At 32.7% G+C, this 22,801-nt stretch overlaps 1 protein-coding gene across 1 annotated transcript; it reads left to right on the forward strand.

Moving 5' to 3' along the window:
- The first annotated feature begins 12,843 nt into the window (after positions 1-12,843).
- On the forward strand, positions 12,844-21,989 carry LOC100259790 (putative ABC transporter C family member 15). Its single transcript, XM_010663142.3, has 11 exons — positions 12,844-13,944; positions 15,148-17,495; positions 17,654-17,740; positions 17,821-18,471; positions 19,180-19,344; positions 19,791-20,085; positions 20,209-20,423; positions 20,563-20,868; positions 21,072-21,135; positions 21,223-21,462; positions 21,570-21,989. Exons 1-11 carry the CDS (start codon positions 13,908-13,910, stop codon positions 21,692-21,694), a joined length of 4,533 nt encoding a protein of 1,510 aa, XP_010661444.1. The 5' UTR covers positions 12,844-13,907; the 3' UTR covers positions 21,695-21,989.
- Positions 21,990-22,801: the final 812 nt, after the last annotated feature.

Here is a 22,801-nt window from a genome sequence, read left to right on the forward strand (position 1 = left end):
AAATAGAAAAGCATGAGTATAACATAGAATTTTCCTTATAATACAGAAAAGCACAGGTGGAGCGATGACACAACACGTGAAGATGATCACATATTCTATATTTGGGAGACGACTACACATAAACTAACTTATCTTGGTCTACGAGTCAAGCATATATTGTGGACTCTATTATGTACCTACCCGCATAACGTCAAATTGATGAGCTTGGATCAATACGATCCTCATTAATTAATGATTCGGCATAATCAGTCCAGACTGAATTGATCTGTGTTGAATCTATGTTGGGTTTCGTGAGAGATGCAATGGGGATGTGCCTAGCAGTTCGGGAGGAAGTTGAATTTGAAGTAAATATCATAATTTTTAAAATAAAAATACAAAAAAGTATAAATTTTATCAAACTAAAAAATAGAATGTTTGTAATATTTGAGTAATGTGGGATTTAGACTTGTAGAATGTTTGCTTGAATTTAGGATGTGTAGAGGGATGAGTTTGTGGGAAGGTCCCTTGTTGGTTTCCATGTATTCTTTGGTGCTTGTTTTGGACACAGTCATGAATGCTGTCTTCTACTATGCATGTAAACCTCCAGATTTCAGCGTCTTCTGACAAAGAAAGGATGCTCATATACTGAAAATAATCCTCCTATGCTTTTAGGAGAGGAGAGATTTTTTATTGCGTAAGCCACCAGAAAGTTCCTTTATCCAGGGCGAAGGTAGGTCGGGGACTAGCACAAATGCTTTGCTTTATCCTCTAGAAAAGATAAGAAGAAACGTTTAGTTATTGGATATTGCTTATGGGAATCTCTGATGTAATTCCATTTCACCTATAAAAGCATGTTCTCACACTGGAGATGGGGTTAGTTTCTTCACTCGAATAAGAGCTAGGAGTCATTCAGATATTTCGTTTGAATAAAAAGATAATAATTTGGAATGTGAAGTTTGAACAGTTTTTTATTTTAATGTTAGACAAATTCAAACCTACTTACCCTTGACTAAAGATAAAACATGAACCAAACTGTGGACCCCGCATTTCGGCTCATGCGTTTCCCACTCGATGGCGAGCTCGATTTTTATTTTGAAAAATGATTTTATTTATTAAAAGAATGACTTGGAGTCGCCACTTATTTTTGTTTTATTTTTTTTAAAGGGTAAACAAAATAAGAAAAAAAAACCCTAAGTGTGACTCCTTATTTTGGAAAAGATGATCTGTGAAAAACTGGATCGGGTTTGAGGGGCAGGTTACTTATCGGGAAGGTACGGTAAAGACCGTAACATCCCTCTAAGTCCCTAAAACGGGTCCCTACTACTAATGAAGCCATCGTGGCATCTAATAAGGAAAATAATGAATACCCGAAACTATCATGCACATATGAGTATTAGAATATGCATAGAGAATAACCAAAATGGAAGTGGATGCGTACCTGATCAGCAAACGGCAACGCGCTATCACAAAATAGGGTTAGTGCATAGTAATGAACATAAAGTATGTCACTCATATCACCAAACAGAGAGAATCACCAATAGCACGCATGACACTTCATTCAAATTCATTTTATTTTGAAGAAAATTTATTGATGTAAGGCCCCCACCAAAGCCCGTTTATTTTGCATGAATTAATTCTGTAAACTCCATCACTCAGAATTACAGAATTTAAATTCATGCTTATTTTAAATCATTTTAAAATCATGAAAAATTCGGAAGTTGCTCGCCGAAAGGAAAATGGCGGCCAAATTTATTGAAAATGGGATTTTGGGAACCTCAAGAAAATGCTCTAAGGATGAAGAAAAAGGTGGAACGTCAGCCAGACAGAATTCCGGATGCGAGATATCCGGGGAAGGTTGAATGTCGACGGGACAGAATTCCGGATGTGAGATATCCGGATGGATGGAACGTCGGCGAACAGGACTTCGGATTTGATATGTCCGGGTGGATGGAACGTCGGCGGACAAGATTCCGGATGTGAGACATCCGGAGAAGGTGGAACGTCGGCTGGATAGAATTCCGGATGTGAGACACCCGGAGAAGGTGGAACGTCGGCGGATAGGATTCCGGATGTGAGATATCTGGGTGGAATGTTGGCGGAGAAGAATTCCGGATGTGAGGTACCCGGGTGGAATGTCGGCGGGGAAGGATTCCGAATGTGAGATATCCGGGTGGAATGTCGGTGGAGAAGAATTCCGGATGCGAGATATCCGGGTGGAATGTCGGCAAGGAAGAATTCCGGATGTGAGACATCCGGATGGAATGTCGGCGGAGAAGAATTTCGGATGCGAGATATCCGGGTGGAATGTCGGCGGAGAAGAATTCCGGATGTGAGAGATCCGGGTGGAATGTCGGCAGAAAAGAATTCCGGATGTGAGATATCCGGGTGGAATGTCGGCGGGGAAGAATTCTGGATGTGGGATATTCGGGTGGAATGAGTGAGAATTTCCGTCTGGGTGGAATGAGTGATGCCACGTGTCGCAAGGGGCTGTCCGCGTGTCCAAGGGAGACGGAACCACGCGGCAATTTTTAGGGAGAATCCCACATACACATGGGTGTTGATGATGAGTTAAACGGGCATGAAAGGTGAGAATATGGTAGTGATTAATTCCCCTTCTTTCCACAAATTCAAATGCTAGCTTCCTACATCATCTTGAGACATCACCTCCCGGTATGAGATGCGTGGGGGTCTACGCATGATGAAGATAAACGGGGATAGGAGTGGAGTGATGGATAGGGGTGTGGGCATGCTGGATAAAACGATGAATAATAAACGAGAATGGGTGTGGGGATGCTGATGAGGTGAGCTTTGCTGCCATGACAACTACTCCAGATTTCCTAGGATCTCCTTCAAGTAGGGATGAGAAAATGGATGCGATACCATGGACAAATATCAAGAGCAAGGGAGGATAACAAAATAGAGCACAAAGAGTAGATACAAGAAAATGAGCCCGACAAGCTATGCTTCATAGTATACCAACAGGCTTAGATGATGGTGGGTAAGATTGAATGAGTATCAAACGAAAGGTAAAACGTGGTTACAAAAATATCTCATGGAGAGATCAAAACCAGAGCAAACTAAACCACTACAAAACCATTAGCAAAAATATGAATGTATTCACTCCCAATCAACAATCATCATCCGAGAATCAGTAAAACCAAAGTAGAAAAGCACACCATTAGAAGCTGACGAAGAATACACAACAAACGTACCTTAAAAATAACTCCCTCTAGCTAGGTGGGCAAGAAATCGGACAGCTCTCCTTCCTCTCAAGCAACCAGCCAAAAGCCCTCCTGAAAAGATCTCTTTCTCCCTCAAAATATCTCCCTACCAACACCCAAAAGTCTATCTCCTCTCACAGTTTGCTGCCCCTTATATATCTTTCTTTTCTCATTTTTCCCCTCTTTTTTTCTTCCTTCTTTTCTCTCTTCCGTTTCCCGGATTTGCCTTCCTAATGATCTCTGCTGCAGCCACCTTTTTCTGCCACCTTTTCTCTGCAGCCACCTAACGGCCTGCGAGACCCCCCTCTAGAGAGTTCCTCCACATGTCAAAGTCCTACCGTAGCTTCAAAAAGCGAGGTTGATTCCTTATGGCCACTAAGAATGTGACACGTGGCCCGCTGGGATAGTGACACTTGGCTAAAAATGTGATCTGCAAAAACAAATAGAGAAAAAGTGACCCATGCCTAAATGGGGGTCTACACAAACATGGATTTAGACTTGTAATAAGTGAAAACAATAAAAAATAACTAAAAAATATTATCTGAAAACACCATATTTTCTTTTTTTAAAAATAAAAAACATAAAATATTTTTCATTGTCAAACATATTTTTTGTATTTTTTTTATTATGAAGAACAAAAAATTATTTTCAAGACAGTTTCCAAACAGATCCACCAAAGTTTATAGTTTGTATTAAACTCTTTTCAAAGTGACAAACATTTTGAATTAAATTAACTAATAATTTGTTTGATATTGGTTTTAGAAAATACTTCTCGCATGAAAAAATTATTTATAATGTATTTATAATAATTTGCTCTCTGTTAGGTACATATTGTCTATTTTAAGGTTAAGCAATCCAGGGCTTTAAAACATGTTTATAAGATTAAAAGTAATCCATATATATATATATATATATATATATAATATTAAGAGTTCGTGTTATAGTGATTTAAGAAAATATTTTTAATTTAAAAAGTGTTTGTGAAAAAAAAAAGAGAATTATTTGCTAACTCTTTTAAAAAACAATTCATAAAAATAGTTTTTTACAATAGTTTTTGAAAACTATTATTTGATTTTTGCAAAATAAAAGTTTCTTTGAAAATGTAAAATGTTTTTGATGTGTTTTTAATATTTTTAAATATGTTTTAAAAATAATTTTTATATTTAGTGTTTATTCTTTATGTTTACATAATTATTTTTTAAAATAGCTCTTAGAAAACAAGTGAAAACAATAAAAAAAAATAACTAAAAAGATTTTATGTTCTTAAGAACAAAAACATAAACAATTTTTTATTGTCAAATATGTTTTCTATGTTTTTTGTTACAAAGAACGTAAAATTGTTTTAAAAATTTATTTGTAGTATTGAAAAACAAAAAAAACAGTGTTTTCTGAAAAAACACTTAATATGTGATTCTTTTAAAAACATTTTTAAAGTAAACATTTTCATTAAAAACATTTTGAATAGAAACATGTTTTCAATCGTACTTTAAATATCTCATTTTTTATAACATTTTCAAACTAAATTTTCAAAATCATTTTTATATATAGTTTTTTACTACTCAAAAACAAATTCAAATAAGACACCCAAGAATTCAAATAAGGTGTGAATCTTCCTTATTAAATAGAAAAGGATGAGTATAACATAGAATTTTCTTTATTATATAGAAAAGCAAGGGTGTAAGATAGAATTTTCCTTATAATACAGAAAAGCACACGTGGAGCGATGACACAACACGTGAAGATGATCACATATTCTATATTTGGGAGACGACTACACATAAACTAACTTATCTTGGTCTACGAGTCAAGCATATATTGTGGACTCTATTATGTACCTACCCACATAACGTCAAATTGATGAGCTTGGATCAATACGATCCTCATTAATTAATGATTCGGCATAATCAGTCCAGACTGAATTAATCTGTGTTGAATCTATGTTGGGTTTCGTGAGAGATGCAATGGGGATGTGCCTAGCAGTTCGGGAGGAAGTTGAATTTGAAGTAAATATCATAATTTTTAAAATAAAAATACAAAAAAGTATAAATTTTATCAAATATAAAAAAATTTGGTGTAAAATTCAAAATAAAAGGTCTATTTAATAATTATTTTTAAAAAATAGTTTTTGAAAATTTGTTTAAAAATCTAAAATATTTTTTATTTGTTTTTAATAATTTTAACAACAATTTTTATATTTAGTGTTTTATTTTTAATCATTCCACATGTTTGTATAATTATATTTTAAAACAACTCTAAGAAAATAAGTGAAAACAATAAAAAATAACTAAAAAATGTTATCTGAAAACACCATATTTTCTTTTTTTAAAAATAGAAAACAGAAAATAGTTTTCATTGTTAAACATATTTTCTGTATTTTTTTTTATTATGAAGAACAAAAAATTATTCTTAAAGACAGTTTCCAAACAAATCCACCAAAGTTTATAGTTTGTATTAAACTCTTTTCAAAGTGACAAGCATTTTGAATAAAATTAACTAATAATTTGTTTGATATTGGTTTTAGAAAATACTTCTCCCATAAAAAATTATTTATAAAGTATTTATAATAATTCTCTATCTGTCATGTACATATTGCCTATTTTAAGGTTAATCAATCTTTAAGTCTTTAAAATATGTTTATAAGATTAAAAGTAATCCATATATATATATAGTATTAAAAACTTTTTTCCTTTATTCTATATTAGATATCACAGAATATTTCAATTAAAAGCATTTGAAAAAAAAAATCCTGAGGGTATTGAGTATAAAAATGGGTATAATAATATTTTGAGAGTCTTTAATTCTAAGTGGTATCATAAATCAATTTAAATATGGTTTTTATAATAATTTAAGCAATGTCAAAATTGATAATATTTTTTATTAGTTATTAAGTCCATCTAATTATATATTTAGTGAAAACTTTCATTTTTAATATTTATTTGGCATTATAACTAAAATTTTATGTGCATTAGTTATACAAATTGAAAAAATCAAAATTTTTCTCCACATTATCAAAGTATAGACGCACAAAAGGTGTTAATATGTATTAATAGATATCTTCGAACAAAAAAAATTCTAAACTATAGATTCCACATAAACTAAATTTACAATTTCAATTAATGAAAATTTATGGTAGAATCTAAACATATAGAAATCAAATAAAGAAAAAAAGATCAAATTATACATGTGACATATTATGATCTGTCATATCAAAAAATAGATATAAATTTGATGTTATAATGAACTTTAAAAAAAAAAGATTTTGGTTAAAGATGTTTAATCATGGGTTTGAAATTTCATTAAATATTTCTCCCATCATTTTCATTTGTTGTTTTCCTCGTCTTCTCTTTAACTTAAAATAAAAAAAGTATTTGATAAAATTTCAAATGAATCATGACTAAAGTGGTATTTGTTTTGGCTAAGTAGAAAAAACTAAAATATTTTATTTTTTTTATTTAAATAAAAATAAAATATTGATATAAATCAATATAATTAAAATAAACTTATTATCAATAGACTCAATTGAATTATATCGATTGATATCAACGGATTAGTGTTAACTGAATGGGAAAGTGGGAGAAATGAACCCATTCTCGTGAGATGAACAAAGGTAGATGGAGCTATCAGAGATAGGAGAGGTGAATCTAGATTGGAGATGAGCACAAGAAGAAGAAGATAAGAAGAAAATGAGAAGGTTTCAACATAAAATTCTCCATAGAATATACATCCAAAAGCGTAGTCACCAGTACCACGCACCACTCAGCATGTTTTGTGGTAACTGAGGGTCATACATCCCATCACAGAATATATTCTCCACTTCAATTGACATTACACCTTTTGTGCAAACTTTTTCCTTTTTCAAATTGTGATCATACGACAAAAGGTTTCATGGGTTGGAGTGGAATAACAAATGATGTTCAAAACTTCCTTTATTTTTAGCCATAAAATGATGTAAAGGTCTTCAACCATGTATTTTTAGAAATAGTTTTCTATGTTAGTTTTTAATTTTTTTCTTTTTTCTCAAAATAGAAAATATCTCATTATATATGTATACATCAATTATAAAAAGAATTTCATGATAATGTTATTGTACCGTCCACCAAAAATAAGGTTTCTGAATTACCTTTTGAGATGGCCAAGAATCTCCATTAATTGTTTCACTAATCAATTTTTTCGTCTCACGTCATGAATGCTCTATTACTAGAGCATAAATGCCTTAACCTTCATTTTCATAGGAAAAACTCCATTAATTGTTTCACTCATCAATTTCCTCGTCTCATGTCATGAATACTCTATTACTAGAGCATAAATGCCTTAACCTTCATTTTCATAGGAAAAACTAGAAAAATTCAAGATAGGATAAAGAAAAAACATTTCTTTCTAAGTTTCTCAAAGAGAAATAAAAATTAACAAGGTATATTCTTTTCATATCTTTCTTTGAGAGGTGTCTTCTCACAAAGAAAAAAAAATTATTTTTATTTTAATAATGAACGTTTTAAAACTCTCAAAAATTACTCCTCCTTTACTTATTTATTAGTCTGGTGTGCCCACTTGGACACTTAAACCCAACTCCGACAATGTAGTTTTTAAAAATAAAGTAATATTATTTTTATTATTTTTAATCCTTCTTTTGTTAATGTGATAAAGGATGGTGCTTAGATTTAAAATTTAAACTAAAAGTAAAATAAATATGACCAACTCTAAACAACCACTTTAACAATAGATAATTGAAAATAGAACAGTCATCTAAATTATGTTTTTATTTATTAATATATTATTAAAAAAGGTCATTTGATTAATAGGGTCAATGGAAGCCCAATTTTTAGAAATTTAACCCTTCATTCTTGTGTGACCTCATTTTAACAAAAAAAAAACCCCTTATTGTTTTCTTGTAAAAATAACTCATTTATTTTAAAACATATTATAAATATTTGAAATAGCTAAATACCATTTATGTTAAAAATGAGTTACTCTTTAAACAAAAACATGTGAGGAGAGATAAATTCACAAATATGAAGATTATTTCATCTCTTTTAACCAATTGAATCTATTAAAAACACTCAAAATTTTTGTGTGTATATGTATTCAAATATTAACAAAATCTTCATAAAGACATTTCAAGTAGAATTGCTATTAATAAAAGGGTAAAAAGGTAAAATGCTTTTATCCTAAATGTCCTTTGATCATTAATTTGAAAAAAAAAAATTAAGAAAAATATTTTTTTTTCTTGGGTGTTTTGGCTTTGTTATCATTTAAGAATTTATTGTCTAATATTAAAATTTTATTATTAAATTAAAAAATAAAAATAAATTTATCAAATTTGATTTTGAAAAATAGTTAGAATTTAAAATTTAAAAATGAAATGTAATCATATAATGTTGTAGTAATAACTTTCCTAACTTTTTTTTTCTTTTTCTTTTTAAATATGTTTAATAATTATGAGTCTTCATAATTTTAAAACTGTGAGATAAAAAATCAGAGAGTTTTAATAGATTTAACTTTATGATTTTACTATAAAATTTTAAAATAAAAAAATAAAAAAAGTTTATCAAACATGATTTTAAAAAACAATTAGAATTTTAATTTAAAAATAAAAATTACAGAAACAAAGCAACTATCAACATTTGAATAAATTATTTTTAAAAATTAATTTTTGAATGCCATTTTTATTTATAGAAATAAGGATATTTTGGAGAGTATCAATTTTGAGTGCATACCAACTTCAAAATCGTTTTAAATGACTAAGATGATTTGATACTAAAAAGATGAGATCTTATTATTATTTTATTTATTTGTTTGTTAAAATAAATAGTAAAGAAACTCTAGGCCTTGTTGGGGAAGTATTTTTTAGAGCACTTATCGTTTTCTAGAATAAAAAACATAGAAAACAGTTTGACAACCAAAAATTGTTTTTTTTACTTATTTTTTAGGGTTATTTTAAGAAATAATTATATATGTAGAATGATTAAAAATAAAACACTAGATATAAAAATTATTTTTAAAATATATTTTAAAATATTAAAAGCAGGTTAAAAATATTTTAGGTTTCTAAATGGATTTTTGTTCTACAAAAATCAGAGTACAAATTTCATATCCAATACTTTATTTTTAATCATTTTACATGTTTGTATAATTATTTTATAAAATAACTCTTACAAAATAACAAAAAAATATTATGTGAAAACACAAAAAATATAAAACAAAAAACATATTCTAATTATTAAACATGTTTTTCTTTTCTTTTTTTCTAAAAAATAAAATAAAAATTGTTTTTTTGAAAACAAACTCCAAATAGACCCAATATCTCTATGGAAGTTCAAGAACACGATAATAATATCATTAAGGATAATGGAAGGCATGGAAGGAGAAAATATGTGATATGGAGTAATTTGGTTAAGAAATTAGAAATGAAGGAAGAGCTTTTGGAGTGGCCACCAAGCAACCAAACAAGAGCTACCCATTACTCTCTATCTCAATGGACCCCTCTAGTCACAACAAGTCAAACTTTGGCCTACTTTTGCTCAAATAATTGGGAAGAGGATATCCATATCATTCCCAAAATCTCTTTATAGTTGCATTTTATAGTTTAATAATTCTCTAGGGTCGGCTAGATTATTGAAGGGTAACGTACCAACGTCATGATATCGAGAAGTAAGACTAATTAGATTGGTTCATATATGCATTCAGATTTTATTACTTTACATTCGATATGATTCTTTCGTACTCCATTCTCTATACTTCGATCCCATTAAATGTATCTTCATCTAATAATCTTTTTTTTTGTACTTTTAATGATGGAGGATGGGAGTTTGATAAATATTGAATTGGTGCCTTAATTTTTCTCAATTCTATAAGCATATTTTCATTATTCATAAAGAAAAAGTTCATATCATTTTTTATTGTTGAAAAAATAGTTAATAACTTTTTCATATATATAAATATTTTTAATTTAGAAATTTATTTCAAAATAAGGATAACAATGGGATGGGTTTGGGATGGATCGTCCTCTTTCCAATCCTGTGTTTATTCAAAATAATTATCATACCCATCTCATTAAAAAAATTTAAATAGGACAATAGGTATGAGAAATTCTCATACCCTCGTTTAATTTATTTTTGAATTTTTTTTATAAATAATTAAAATATTATGATTTTTTATAACTTATTTTATTGAAAAGTATTTTATTATTATAATTATAATATATATTAAAAATAAAAATATAAAAATTAAATAAAATTATTTTTTAAAATGAATTTTATATATAATTGAGGTGGGATGGGAGAAGGTAATACTCAAACCCATCATACTTTTAAAAAAAAAGAAATTTGAAACTCACTCCAAATCTGTTTATTTAAATTTCAAACTCATCCCATTAAAAATGGGACATGTAACGAAAACACCTGCCTTATTGTTATCCTTATTTCAAAGCTTCTCTTGGATAATGTGCAATTTTAGAAATTCGTCAAATTTTTTAGAGCAATTGTTTGAAGGTCATTGATTCTTTTCAAGGTATCTCCATATTGCTTTAAATTTTGAATCCACACACTTTTTAACTTAATTTATTGGGAAAAGTGAGTTATGACTCACTAATTAAAAAAAAAAATAGAAAAAATAATTTCAATTTTTATAAATCAGTTTTATCTTTACCCATTTAAAAATATTTTAAAATACATACACTTTTTCATAACTCAAATAATTATTTCTTAAAATACCCTTTTACTTATAATATTAAATAAAATTATCCAAAATTCATTTATCATTTTAATTTGATACAAATGTTTTAAAAATAGATATATTGTAAATTTTTTATTATATAATATAAAATATAAATCATTATGGAAAAATTCTCCATCATCTCAAGTAATAAATAAAATCTTTCTATTCTTTATAATCCCTTAATTAATAATAATTTTATGTCCAGTATAATATAAATCTCCTTATCTTCTCATATTTTTTTTATAATAAAAATGAATAAAAATTTTGTTAGTTGACGTCAATAATAAAATAAGAAATTTTAAAAATTAAAAGTACAATTAAAACAAAAATACATAAAAATTAAATACAATTAAAAAACACAAAAATTTAAAAATGCATAATATTTTATTTCTATATTTTTAGTTTTAAAGTGTTTTTTTTTAGTTTTAATTGTATTTTTAATTTAAATTTTTTTTATTTTATTAATCTCAAATGGGTTCTCATGATAAAAAAAATGTTAATTGGTTTTATTAACATCACAAGTAATAGGATCATTTAAGGAAATAATTATTTGAATTATGAAAAAATGCATGTATTTTAAAATATTTTTAAATAGGTGAAGATAAAACTGATTTATAAAATTTGAGTTACCTTTTCTATATTTTTTTTCAAATTAGTGAGTCAAAATCCTTATTTTTCTAATTTATTTATATTTTAGAAAATTTGTGGAGAGACCCATGATTTTTATTTGATCAAAAAAATCTTTAAATATCAAAATTATTATATTTTCAAATACAAAATCAATTTTGCTTTTACCTTTTCCATAGGCAGCTGATTAAGTTGGAAAATTATCTCAAACAGATCTTAAATATCTTTTGTCATTAAATAGATTTTTTTAAATATATATTTGTCTATAACTACTTTAATACCACATTATAAGCATACCTTAATAGACCATATTATCATAAATTCAATATATAAGTTTAACTTCAAATACATTTTCTTATCATTTATATTTTTAAAAATTGAAAATAATAACAATTCTTACACAAAATAAAACAAATTTTGGATACTTAGGTTCTATTTGGTAACTAGTTTCGAAAATGGTTTTGAAAAATAGTTTTTGAGAACAATTTTAAAAAAGCTATTCTCTAATGTTTGTAGAACAAAAATCTATTTGAAAATTTGAAATGTTTTTTACTTGTTTTTAATTTTTTTTTTAAATATGCTTTAAAAATAAATTTTATATTTTTTGAACAACAAAATTGTTCTAGAAAACAGGAAACCCCTTTGTTATGATTTCTTTATCATATAGATATAAGATTTACAGGACAATTATTTAGAAGTATATTTTGTGTAATGACCCTTCTTATATAATAGAGAAGGATCCCATGAACCTAAACCGATCTTACCTCAATCCTAAGTTTGTCTATGAAGAGTAGAATTAATTGTATTAATGTTTATAATTGATTTCTTTTGTATGATACTATCAAACATGACGTTAAATTTTCAAAATTGTTGAAAAAATGAGATGAGAAAAACTTTCGATGCCTTTACAAAACAATTTGAAACAATTTTCAACAAGATAAGATAAGTTTATATATTTTATTTTTCAATAATTAAAAACTTAAAATAAGCATAAATCCAAAACCTTAATATTATAAAAAAAAATATTTAAAAGACCCTTTTTATAAAATGAAAGATATTAATTCATCATAAAAATTGAAAAAAGAAAAAAAATTATTGGAATGAAAGAAGTTGGGTGGAGCCTAATGATTAGTGTACCAAAGAATTTTGAGACATTAATAAATATAGGAATAGGACAACTCAGAGTGTTACGAGTGTAAGGCATTAAGACATATTTACTATATTTAAAAGGCGTGAGGAAGGAGAAGACAGGAAAAATGATGAGGTAAAGCCCACCGAATGAATGAATGAACGAGAGAGAGACACCACCCAGCCTCTCTACCATCCTCCACTACATGCAGTCTGTAGTGGGGTTGTTAGGAGCCCTGAGTGGAAGAATTTAAGCCCTATTTCTCTGGATCTTCCCCTAAATATAGAACAAGTGTTTGACTAGACATCTTTTTGATTGATTTAAGGCCCTCTTTCTCTACATCTTCCCAGTTCCCCAGAAGTAGAAAAATTTTGAATACACATCTCTCTCTCTCTCTCTCTCTCTCTCTCTCTCTCTCTCTCTCTCTCTCCCCCCCGGTGAAACTACAATAGTGTAAACTTTAATGAGATTCATTTGTTTCTCCATATCTGCCCCCTCTCACCATATAGATCTCTCTCTTTCTCCAAATATTGTAATACTCATTTATCACCTTAGATGGCTTCTTCCCCCCTTGTACCACGGTATAATGCCCATCAATCAATCTCTCCAACCCGTCCGTCGCTCACCCCAAAATCGATGAGACCCGTTTCTCACTGTCTCTCCAAACCTTATAAGACCTCTCTCAAATGTAAAACTTTGTTGTACCCATCAATCTCCCCGTCTCTCCAAACCTTATAAGATAAAACTCTCCTCCACCCCTCTGTTTCTCTCACTTCCCAAATCGTATACGTCCTCTCTCTCTTTCTTTCTCGACTTTGGACTTTTGTACTGTAACTTTATAATAAGCATCCCAACATTTTGTTTGTTTCTCACGTGAGTTCAGACAAGAAGCCAAGGGGCCGTCCTCAAAGAAATCATCACGTGAAATCCTCTCTCCTCCTCTATCCGTCCTTTCCATAGGAAGAAATGTATGCATAAAAATAATTCCACTACCCACATATTCTTGTGCTCTCCGAATCTTGATGTCTCCCTTTCTCCCTTTCTCCCTTTCTCTCTCCCCCCTCCCCCTCTCTCTCCAACTTTTGTCATTGTCCTCCCCAAAACTGCATATCAACTCTCCAATTTGCTGTATATCATCTGTTCTTCCAACTTCTGCGCTGTTGGAAGCAGCTTTGCTCTCATCAACATCAGCGGAAGTTGAAGAAACAAAATTGAAGCTGTAAGCAGAAGAGAAGAGCATGCTTTTTGAAGATATGTTCGATTCCAAAAGTCCAAGTAAGTTCTTAGATAGGGAGTAGATATTCTTCAAAAGGAAACTCAAGAACCATTCATAGCCATATAAATCATCAAGTGCAATACAATATATATTTACTCTGCCTTCTTTGTTTTGGAGTGTTGATAGATTACTGAAAATAATGAAAAAAAAGTACTATATATGCCTTCTCAAATCTACCTTTTTCCCAAGCCTTACTTTATATGTACTCCTGTAATGATGCTCATTATGGAGGTGGGATGGTGATCATGTGACTTCAACTCCATGACCGAATCATCATAGTCTTTGGATTTTTGTTAACCAATTGGCTGCCAAAATGTATTTCTTAATCTAGAAGTACTACTCCTAAACTAGAGTTTCTATTATATCTTCATCAACCCACCTGCTAATTAATCCTTCAACTCTGTTTTCAAGTCTGCAGTTGTGCTTTCCTGGAAAACCCAAAAGAAGGAAAAGAGAACATAAGAAGCAAAGGAAATGGGAAGAACAGAAAAAGGGTTTTCATATAAACTAGGAGAAGTTTCATACCTTGAGGGGGGCATTTAGATTGAGTTATATGACATGGCAATGAACAAATTTGTAGTTTTGTAACAGAGAGATCACCATAACCTCCAAGTAAAGTACAATGAGGCTGCCTGTTGTAGTTTTGGAATTCACTTGCTTTATGCATATGTTGAGAAAAATAAATAAACTTCACAGAGTGTTTTCACAAAGAACATGTAGTGCTTCTGCTTTCCTTCATGTGTAATACTGTATTATACATAGATATGTTAGCAGTCTTACACAAGCAAGGAATCTGATTAATATCTGACTTGGACAAACCAGTGTGCAGATTTGGACAGAAAAATTCCAAAAAAAGCGAAAAGGAAGAATGATCAAAACCACAATTAGTAATCTCAAATATCTGATTAAATAGAACTTCAAAAGTAGACCAAGAAAAACAATAGAGGGGGCTCAATATATTGCCTTTCTATGATTAGGGGTCTTTAACAAGATACCAAGAAAATGGGATTTTTCTTCAATCAAAACTAAAACTGAAATTCCTGCTGAAGGAGTGTAAGACCAGTAGAGAAATGGATTTCTTTTGACAAAAATCATGGAGGATGCTGTAGAAAACACTTACTTTTAATAGCATACCAGCAGAAGGAAATTTAAGATTTCATCTCTTGATAAATGTCCTTAATCTCTTCTCTAATGTATGCCAGACTTTAAGCAAGAGTTTCAGACAGCATGGCTGCAGCTAAGCTCGCCCTGTTTGTGGGAGGATGTCAGCATAGTTCTGCAACTTGGGTTCCTTGGAATCTTCTTACTCCATCTTGTACAAAAAATTGTGGGCCATTTATGGAAACACAGGACAACAGTAACAGATAAAGGCATAGAGATGTATCCCAATGAAGCAAAAGCCAGCTTCTCTTGCAAAGCCAGCATAATTTGTTCCAGTATACTACTGGGGATTCATGTCATTGTGCTACTAATGCCACCAAATGGAAGTGAGGGCAACTGCAAATCTCCAATCCTGGTTCTTTCATCAGAGGTCATGCAAGTGATGATATGGTTGATTACACTGATTGCAGTATGCAAGATTTCGACTAAGAAGTACGTGAAGTTTCCTTGGATTCTAAGAACCTATTGGCTATGCAGCTTCTTGCTTTCTGTTATCCACACGGCTTTTGATGTCCATTTCCTTGTTACAAACAATGGGCACCTGAGAATGCAGGATTACACTGACTTCCTTGGTCTCCTTGCATCAACCTGCCTATTTGGTATCTCAATCAGAGGGAAGACAGGCACGGTTTTGATCTCCCAGAATGGCTTAGCTGATCCACTTCTCAATGGAAAAACTGATAATCATTCAGAAGGCAAGACAGAATCTCCTTATGGGAAAGCTACTCTTTTCCAACTCATTACCTTCTCTTGGCTCAATCCCTTATTTGCTGTTGGGATCAAAAAACCCCTTGCGCAAGATGAAATCCCAGATGTTGATGTCAAAGACTCTGCTGAATTTACCTCTCATTATTTTGATGAATGCCTGAAACATGTTAGGGAGAGAGATGGAACTACAAATCCATCTATCTACAAGGCGATATTTCTTTTTATCTGGAAGAAAGCTGCAATTAATGCACTTTTTGCAATGATAAGTGCAGCTGCATCATATGTTGGTCCATATCTTATTGATGACTTTGTGAATTTCCTAAGCATGAAGAAAACTCGTAGCTTAGAGAGCGGGTACCTTCTTGCACTTGCCTTCTTAAGTGCCAAAACAGTCGAAACTATAGCACAGAGGCAATGGATATTTGGTGCCCGCCAGCTAGGCCTTCGCCTGAGAGCTGCACTGATATCTCACATATACAAAAAGGGCCTAGTTTTGTCAAGCCAATCCCGCCAAAGCCACACTAGTGGAGAGATCATTAACTATATGGGTGTGGATATCCAAAGAATGACAGACTTCATCTGGTATATGAACACAATCTGGATGTTGCCAATACAAATTTCTTTAGCAATTTGTGTTCTAAACATGAACATCGGTTTGGGGTCACTGGCAGCATTAGCAGCAACCTTAATGGTGATGGCTTGCAACATCCCCCTTACAAGAATCCAGAAAAGATACCAGTCTAAGATCATGGAAGCCAAGGATGAAAGGATGAAAGCCACTTCAGAAGTTCTTCGAAACATTAAGACTCTCAAACTTCAGGCATGGGACAGTCAGTTTCTTCATAAGCTAGAAAGCTTGAGGAAAATAGAGTACAATTGGCTGTGGAAGTCGCTAAGACTGGGAGCACTTTCTGCTTTTATCTTCTGGGGATCACCCACGTTTATCTCTGTGGTGACTTTTGGGGCATGTCTTCTGATGGGGATTGAACTCACTTCTGGGAGAGTCTTGTCTGCATTGGCTACTTTCCGAATGTTACAAGACCCTATATTCAATCTACCTGATTTACTCTCTGTGATTGCACAGGGTAAAGTGTCAGTAGATAGAGTTGCTTCTTTCCTCCAAGAAGATGAAGTTCAGTCTGATACAATCGAGTTTGTTCCAAAAGATCAAACAGAGTTTGAAGTCGAGATAGACAACGGTAAATTCAGCTGGAACCCTGACTCAAGCAGCCCAACACTAGACAAAATACAGTTAAAAGTGAAGAGGGGAATGAAGGTGGCAATTTGTGGGACTGTAGGATCTGGGAAGTCTAGCCTGCTCTCTTGCATACTAGGAGAAATAAAAAAGCTGTCGGGTACTGTAAAGATTGGTGGTACAAAGGCCTATGTACCTCAGTCCCCATGGATACTAACAGGAAATGTCAAAGAGAACATCCTCTTTGGGAACCGATATGACAGTGTCAAGTATGATGAAACTGTTAAAGCATGTGCTTTAACTAAGGATTTTGAGCTTTTCCCCTGCGGTGACCTCACGGAAATAGGTGAAAGAGGGATAAATATGAGTGGAGGCCAGAAGCAAAGGATTCAAATAGCCCGAGCAGTTTACGAGGATGCTGATATATATTTGCTTGATGACCCATTCAGTGCTGTGGATGCTCATACAGGCACCCAACTCTTTAAGGTCAGTATTTCTTGACTATCTATATTAGGGGGTCTGGAATATGAAAAATGAGTCTTCAAACTTGGCTCAAGACAAAAATTCTCCTCTACTCTTCTGTATTAAAGCAGTGATTTACAGGAAACTCAATGTTGATTCTACTCTTTTCATACTGTTTGCAGGACTGCCTGATGGGGATTCTAAAGAACAAGACCATTCTTTATGTTACTCACCAAGTTGAGTTTCTTCCAGCAGCAGACTTCATTCTGGTATGTGATAGTTAGCATTAACACCATGATACTTACAGTCTGGAGTAAATCTGGACTATAACTAACTTAAGACTCAACAGGTGATGCAAGATGGAAGAATAGCACAAGCTGGAAGATTTGAGCAACTTTTAAAACAAAACATAGGATTTGAAGTTTTAGTAGGTGCTCATAACCAAGCTCTGGAATCCATCCTGACAGTTGAAAATTCAAGTAGAACATCGAAGGACCCAGTACCTGAAAATGAATCCAATAAAGATCCCACTTCAAATTCAGAAATGATCCATACTCAGCATGACTCAGAGCATAATATCTCCCTAGAGATAACAGAAAAACAAGGAAGATTAACTCAAGATGAAGAAAGAGAAAAAGGAAGCATTGGAAAAGAAGTTTACATGTCATATTTGACGATTGTGAGAGGCGGGGCTCTAGTTCCAATCATAATCTTGGCACAGTCAATGTTCCAAGTATTACAGGTAGCTAGCAACTACTGGATGGCATGGGCTTCTCCTCCTACAAGTGAAAGTAGGCCAAAAATGGGGTTGGATTACATACTATTCGTGTATATACTTCTTGCTGTTGGAAGTTCACTTTTTGTGCTGCTTCGAGCCTCGCTAGTAGCAATAACAGGACTTTCAACAGCACAAAAGCTCTTCGTGAAAATGCTGCAGAGTGTGGTCCGGGCTCCAATGGCCTTTTTTGATTCAACACCTACTGGAAGAATCTTAAACCGGGTGAGTAGCATATAGTTCAATGCAATTTGTTAATGACTCTGCAGTAACAGAACTATAATAGCAAATAAGTTATACTGGATCACAAAATTACATGATTCTTCGATTACTTATTGGTGCAATATTAGGCAATGTGAAACTTTTTTGAATGATATTCAAGAAAAGAGTCGATTGACAATGGAGACAGGGGATTCTCCTTTCACTTATGAAAGGTACCCTGACCTGAATCCAATTCATGAATATGACTAAATTCATCAAACCTCTGGAAGGTTGTAGTTGTATCCAAAGAATCCCAATAGAGCATGAAAACATTTTTTCCCCCAAAGAATCTGCTCTCTAATGCCAAAGAACTGCCTTAACATAAAAAATGAGCATTCTTTTGAGGAGGGAGACCAATAAATTTCCCAAAGATAAAGAAATTCCAAATCAAACCCCAAGTTTCAGACTGCATCTTTCCAACCAAAACTCTTAACTCCTGGCTTCACAGTCGGATTTTAAAAACAATATCACCCCATGAGGCTGTGGAACAGGGGAGGAGCTGAAAATAATGAGTGAAGCAACTAGATAGCTTTGTCTAATTCATAGAGGTATAAGATAAAACCTGTAATTTCTGTGAGCCTGATTGCTTTTTGGCAGTTATATGAAATATGTACTTAAAAATATAGTACCATGATCTTCCAGAGATTTAACATTCAACTATCATATAAGCAGGCATCTATTGATCAAAGTGTGCTAGACATGGAAATGGCGAACAGGTTAGGCTGGTGTGCTTTTTCAGTAATACAGATTCTAGGAACAATCGCAGTGATGTCTCAGGTAGCATGGGAAGTATTTGTTATCTTCATTCCAGTAACTGCAATCTGCATCTGGTACCAAGTAAGATCCCTTTGTCCTGATCTGTATTTAATTTATCTGTGTTTAATTGGGATGTGCAAATCACATGGAATCAGAAAGAGTCTAATTCGATTCTACAGAATTTTACTGCTTAAGTTTGTAATATAAAAGAATGTGTCAATACCAGATTCATCAAAACACTAATAAACATGTTGAATCAAGATAGTGGCTAGAAAACCTGAAAATGCCTCTTCTTTTTCAATCAATACCCCATTCTGTTGCTGTTGATGAAAAAGAAGCAAAATAAGTTTCTTAGTTCTTAAAATTTTTGTTGTTGGGCTCCTGGAAGAACATAGTTGGGTTCGAACTTCCTTTTTCAATTCTTGCACTCCACTTTCTCAGCAATCAAATGGAGTGTAGTAATACCCTTTGTAGAACTGGCCTTATGCTATTGGCATTGAACTATTGGTTAATGGTGATCATTTCAGCAATACTACATACCAACTGCAAGAGAATTGGGCCGTTTGGCAAGCATACAGCAATCTCCAATCCTACATCACTTTTCTGAATCACTTTCTGGAGCTGCGACGATCCGTGCTTTCGACCAAGAAGACCGCTTCATTCATGCAAATCTTGATCTTGTTGACAACTTCTCAAGGCCATGGTTTCATAATGTGTCAGCAATGGAATGGCTTTCTTTCAGACTCAACGTATTATCCAATTTTGTCTTCGCCTTTTCATTGGTTTTGCTTGTGAGCCTTCCTGAAGGGATCATCAATCCAAGTAAGCATCATAACTAGTTCATGATGTTTTATCTATCACAGATCATTTGCTTCCCACACATCACATATCTTACATTGTCAGATTAATCAAAAGAGTGCTTATCTTGGAGTGGATATTTTACAGGCATCGCAGGGTTAGCAGTAACATATGGAATAAATTTGAATGTTCTACAAGCTTCAGTTATATGGAACATTTGCAATGCAGAGAATAAAATGATCTCAGTTGAAAGAATTCTTCAGTATTCAAAAATTAAAAGTGAAGCACCTCTTGTGATTGAAGAGTGCAGACCAGAAAATAACTGGCCCCAAGTTGGAACAATTTGCTTCCAGAATTTGCAGGTATAATTCTACCATGAGGTTTCAACATCAAAAGAATTAGGATTAAGACTTGGAGATGCATTTTGATATTAATCAAACCATAAACATTTGAAAATTTCTGTCCATACTGCACTAACATGCATATTTCCCCATGTTGCAGATCCGTTATGCTGAACACCTCCCATCTGTTCTCAAAAACATTAGCTGCACATTTCCTGGAGGGATGAAGATTGGAGTTGTAGGAAGGACTGGAAGTGGAAAATCAACACTCATACAGGCCATTTTCAGGATCGTTGAGCCCAGAGAAGGGAGTATTATCATTGATGGTGTGGACATTTCCAAGATAGGCCTTCATGATCTCAGATCAAGGCTTAGCATCATCCCCCAGGACCCAGCAATGTTTGAGGGAACAGTTAGAGGAAACCTCGACCCATTGGACCAGCATCCTGATGGTCAAGTCTGGGAGGTAAATTTCTTATAAAACCTATTCCTTTCTTGTATTTTCAGCATTTTTATTTCCTGTTCCTCATTCTTTTCAAGCTTCAACCCGAGACTATAAGTGAGAAATGTCCAAGCATAGTGCTAGTAATTTTATGTTAGAGTAGAGTTTAATTTTTATTAAGAAGATGCATTAAGTCAATTGAAATGCGGCCCATTCTCATCTTTCAGGCCCTGGATAAATGTCAACTAGGTGATCTAGTTCGGGCAAAGGAAGAAAAGTTGGATTCATCAGGTCAGATCCATTTCTTCAAACTATTATATGTGATTGGATTTGTGTATTTAGAAGTAGAAACTACTAACATAGAGATGGCTTTAACAGTAGTTGAGAATGGGGAAAACTGGAGTGTGGGACAAAGGCAGTTGGTCTGTCTTGGAAGAGCATTGCTAAAGAGAAGCAGCATTCTTGTTCTAGATGAAGCGACGGCGTCAGTTGATTCTGCAACTGATGGGGTGATACAGAAGATCATTAGTCAAGAGTTCAAAGATCGGACAGTTGTAACTATAGCTCACAGAATCCACACAGTTATAGACAGCGATCTTGTTTTGGTCCTCAGTGAAGGTAAGTACATCTAAATGTATATAATCTATGAGCTCAGTAATAATTGATTATATATCATGTGATTAATGGAAGAGACTTAAGAATCCAAGATTATTTTCTATGAACAGGGAGGATTGCAGAGTATGACACACCAGCAAAGCTACTTGAAAGAGATGATTCATTCTTCTCAAAACTCATAAAGGAGTACTCCAAGAGATCGAAAGGTTTCGGCAAGTTGGCAATATCGACATAAACAAACCCTGCTTCTTGGAATCAAAACTTGGTGTGCTATTTTCTCATGAAAGGGACATCATAGGTTCAGGGAAAAATTGCCAAAGAGCAACTAGACCTTCAAAAAAAAAGTGTTTGAATGATCTATCAGGCACGACAAGGAGACGGGTTCAATTTGGTAGACTGTGAAGCAGCGTTTCTGTTAGTGAATCATGCAATAGGTAATAACAAGCCTGAAGCTATTCTCCATGACAGTTTAACTTTATGATATAAATAAAGAAGGGTACTCTCCAAACCCTTAGTAAAATTATCCAAGATCTACAAAGACTATGATAAGCAAATTTTATGCATTATTTTGACTAAAACGAGAAGTAGCTAGCATTTAATTGACAATTTATGTTGCATGGATGCTTCAAAATTCTCCAGGTTCTCAAACTTAATGTATTCTGATTCCATTAAGATCTTTCAATAGTATGAACTGTATCATTACATTAATCATTTTCAAATATCATTGCATTAAGATTGAGTTTGGCGAGTGTTTTGTCATTGAGGTCATCTTCAAGGGTACTGAAATTGGCCAGAGAAGCAAATGCCATTATCTAGAAAACAATTTTCATTTGGTTATTGCCCTTAAAAATGCCGAAAGAAATGGATACAAGAATTATAAATCTTCAAGAAATGAAATAAATAATGTGGAAAACCATGAAAAGGACCTTTAATGCTATTTATGAATCCTTTCATCCTCTTCAATTGTCCTCAATGCATGCACAAGATGGAGGTTCCCTCTGTTGGGGGATTGGACCTCTGGGGGATGCGGTGATAGTAGTGTGGGATACCAGTGAGTTAGGGGATACTGAACTGCAATAGGGGTAGAGAACAGATATGGGGCACACTTATGTGACAGGTAGAATAACCCTCTTTTCACCTGTACCAATCAAAATTTTCTCCACAACCACAACAACTCAGCATCGAGCAATAATAAACCAAAGATATATCAATAAGGAGACATTGTATATAATGTAGAAAAAGACTCCTAAAGTAGGTAAAAAAACCCCGGTGGAATTTTCTTCCATTTCAACAAAAAATGAGTATATAAATTCCTCACTAGCTTCCTTGACAAGGAAGACCG

This window comes from Vitis vinifera, chromosome 15 (assembly GCF_030704535.1).
Source record: "Vitis vinifera cultivar Pinot Noir 40024 chromosome 15, ASM3070453v1".
Lineage (NCBI taxonomy): Eukaryota > Viridiplantae > Streptophyta > Magnoliopsida > Vitales > Vitaceae > Vitis > Vitis vinifera.